Genomic DNA, 3036 nt, shown 5'->3' with positions numbered 1-3036 from the left:
ATTTACTATTTTAGGACAGGTTATTATTTATGTTTCTGTAAATGTGGACATTTCAGTCTAGTTAATGAAAAATAATGTGATAACAATTGTTACCGTATGGGTGGTAACCCTTAATATTTGCCATTATTGATGTTCAGGTGAAGAAGTAAATGAAATTGAATTCTAAGACTAAGAAATTCTCAAAACAATTCGTGTCACCACAGTAAGCTCTTTAATTTGAAATTGCCAGAGACTGGAGTGTTTTCCCAATTAAACTATCTTGTCTGTAGTTACTATATATACAATATATAATTACCACTTTTCAGAGAAGTAGGCTATCAAAATTCATCACTAAGATTAGCCTTGCAGGGAATTTCATGGCAACTTTCTGCCATGATTCAAAATGCACACCAGGATTGCTTGGGTCATCACTGTGTCAGCTGTCATCTAACTTGCCAAGCAACAGAGTCAGAAACAGAATAGCTTTAACTGCTACTTTTTGCTAGTCAGTAGTGTTCCTTTATATGTGTTAATAAACTGGTTATAGAGAGTTTTAGTTCTTTGATATAAGGTTAATGCGTATTTTAGATTTCTTTTTTCTTAATGGGGGGTGGAGTGAGGAGGGAGGTTCAGTTTCCCTTTTTTTTGAGACAGAGTTTCACCCTGTTGCCCTGGGTAGAGTGCAGTGGCATGATTGTAGCTCACTGTACCCTCAAACTCCTGGGTTTAAGCGATCCTCCTGCTTCAGCCTCCCGAATAGCTGGAACTATAGGTGTACACCAGGACTTCCATCTAATTTTTCAATTTTTAGTAGAAATGGGTCTCACTCTTGCTCAGGCTGGTCTTGAACTCCTGAGCTCAAGCAGTTCTCCCGCCTTGGCCTCCCAGAGTGCTGTGAGAGCCACCGCCCCTGGCCTGTATCTTACATTTTTAAACAGTAGACTTTAAAAACTGACAGATTTAGCTGAAAATGAAGTCCAGTTTCTTAAAATAAAAATTTGTTTACAAATGTGATTATTATTTTAAAACATTGCTTAGAAATATGATTGATATTAATAAATATGGTGACCTTTTCACTGTAGATGAGAAAATTGTGAAAAAAATCAGAGGTCTACAGATGAAGGCAGAAGACTATGATGTTGTAAAAGTTATTGGAAGAGGTGCTTTTGGTGAAGTCCAGTTGGTAAGAAAGTATTTTTTTTGGTTCTTATTACTTTTTTTACATTATGATTTTGCGAGACATTAGCCATAGCAGCTGAGTAGATCTAATTTCTATGGTCAGACATGCCAGAAGTTAGGTTTGTGATCTTGTTCAATTCATTCAGTCCCTGAGAGCCTCAATGTCCTCATCTATAAAAGGAGGCAATTGTTATGTAAATACCAGGTCCCTTCCACCTCTGAAACAATGTGATGTAGAGAATAAGGCCAACTTGGCTTCACATGTGATCTGCCTAGCAGTTAATACTCCTCTAAAACTATCATGTTTTTATTTAGAATGTTCAGATTAATAACATGTGCTTAATGAACTGAGATTTAATGAGAAACCCAACAAAGAAATTTTAATAACAAAGTAAATCTGAAATTTATCTTTGCAGGCCAAAGTGGTGCCAACTTGAAATATTTTAAATATGAACAATAAATATTACCTTTATATTATTAAATGAGGAGCTATAATAATATTGTTATTTTCATCACCTGACTATATGAGACTCCTCTATTATTGTCTTTATAGTTAAATTAGGGTCAAATTCTATTCTTCACACTACAGTGTTTATTCCTCTTGAGGGAGCACTAAGAAAAGCAATGATCATTATAAGGCAGCATGGGTTTCTCTAAGAACAAATCATGACAGACTAACCTTTTTCTTTTTCTTCTCTTTCATTGCTTCTTTCTTTGATAGGTTTATTAGACTTGTATAGCAGAGTGGTGCAATAGGTGTGATATATATCCGTAAGATATTTAAAGAAATCTGATGTAGTTGAGGATAATATGGAAAAATGGCAATTGAGTTAATTATATACATAAGCAGCTTTATAGCTAATTTACTGACTGTATTCTAAGGCTGGCGAAAACACAGATTGTACGTTGGACAGAGATCATCGAGGACAAGTTTCAGTGTCTCTCCTCTCCTGTTAAACATTTTATTAATGACTTGTATGGGGGTAATGGTGGCATGTTGAATAATTTTGCAAATGAATTAAACCTGAAGTACAATGAGGATGATTTTAGATGATGAGCCAAAAATCCAGAAATTATCAACAGGGAAGATCATCGGCCAGATACAAGAAGTGAAATTTAACCAGAATATATGTACTTGGATGTGAAGAACACAAGGAATAGATTTTTTAACAGTAACATATGAATTAAAGAGCAATTGTCCTTGAATGTAACCAGGCAAGAGTCATTAGTAATGTGATGGATTTGCTTATTGGTGAGATTGCCCAAAATAATAAAGAGATTTTGGGCTGCTTTAATATAATATCTAAAATTATTGATTTTCCCTATTTTGATGTGATTGACATGATTGACATGATTGATGCCCTATTGCCCTGTTTGGGTTTTTTTCTTCTCTTTTTTTAAGATTTTATTTTTTTAGAGCAGTTTTAGTTTCACAGCAAAATTGAGAAGTTACAGAGATGTCCCATGTACCCCTTGCCCCACCATGTGCATAGACACTCCCATTATCAGCATCCCCGTCAGTGATACATTTGTTACAATTGGTGAGCCTACATGATGCATCATAATCACTCACTTTCATAGTTTACATTAGGGTTTGCTGTTGGTATTGTACATTTTATAGGTTTGGACAAATGTATGATGGTATATATCCATCACTATACTATCATAAATAGTATTTTCAGTGCCCTAAAAATCTTCTGTGCTGTGCCTGTTCATCCCCCAACCCCTATTCCCTGGCAATCACTGATCTTTTTATAGTTTTGCCTTTTCCAGAATGTCATGTTGTTGGGATCATACAATATGTAGGCTTTGCAGATTAGCTTTTTTTTTTTTTTTTTTTGAGACAGAGTCTCACTGTGTTGCCTGGGCTAGAGTGCC

General features: G+C 35.2%; 1 protein-coding gene across 1 annotated transcript in view; it reads left to right on the top strand.

Moving 5' to 3' along the window:
* ROCK2 (Rho-associated, coiled-coil containing protein kinase 2) overlaps positions 1 to 3036 on the top strand; it is a 205080-nt gene that overhangs the window by 76232 nt on the left and 125812 nt on the right. Inside the window, exon 6 of the mRNA XM_012648914.1 lies at positions 1062 to 1162. Within this exon, the coding sequence (XP_012504368.1) occupies positions 1062 to 1162 (101 nt within the window). The remainder of the gene's footprint in view (positions 1 to 1061; positions 1163 to 3036) is intronic.

Source organism: Propithecus coquereli, unplaced genomic scaffold, assembly GCF_000956105.1.
Source record: "Propithecus coquereli isolate 6110/MARCELLA unplaced genomic scaffold, Pcoq_1.0 Scaffold298, whole genome shotgun sequence".
Taxonomy (NCBI): domain Eukaryota; kingdom Metazoa; phylum Chordata; class Mammalia; order Primates; family Indriidae; genus Propithecus; species Propithecus coquereli.
Note: the sequence above shows the minus strand (reverse complement) of the source record. Positions and strands in the feature narration are given on the sequence as shown.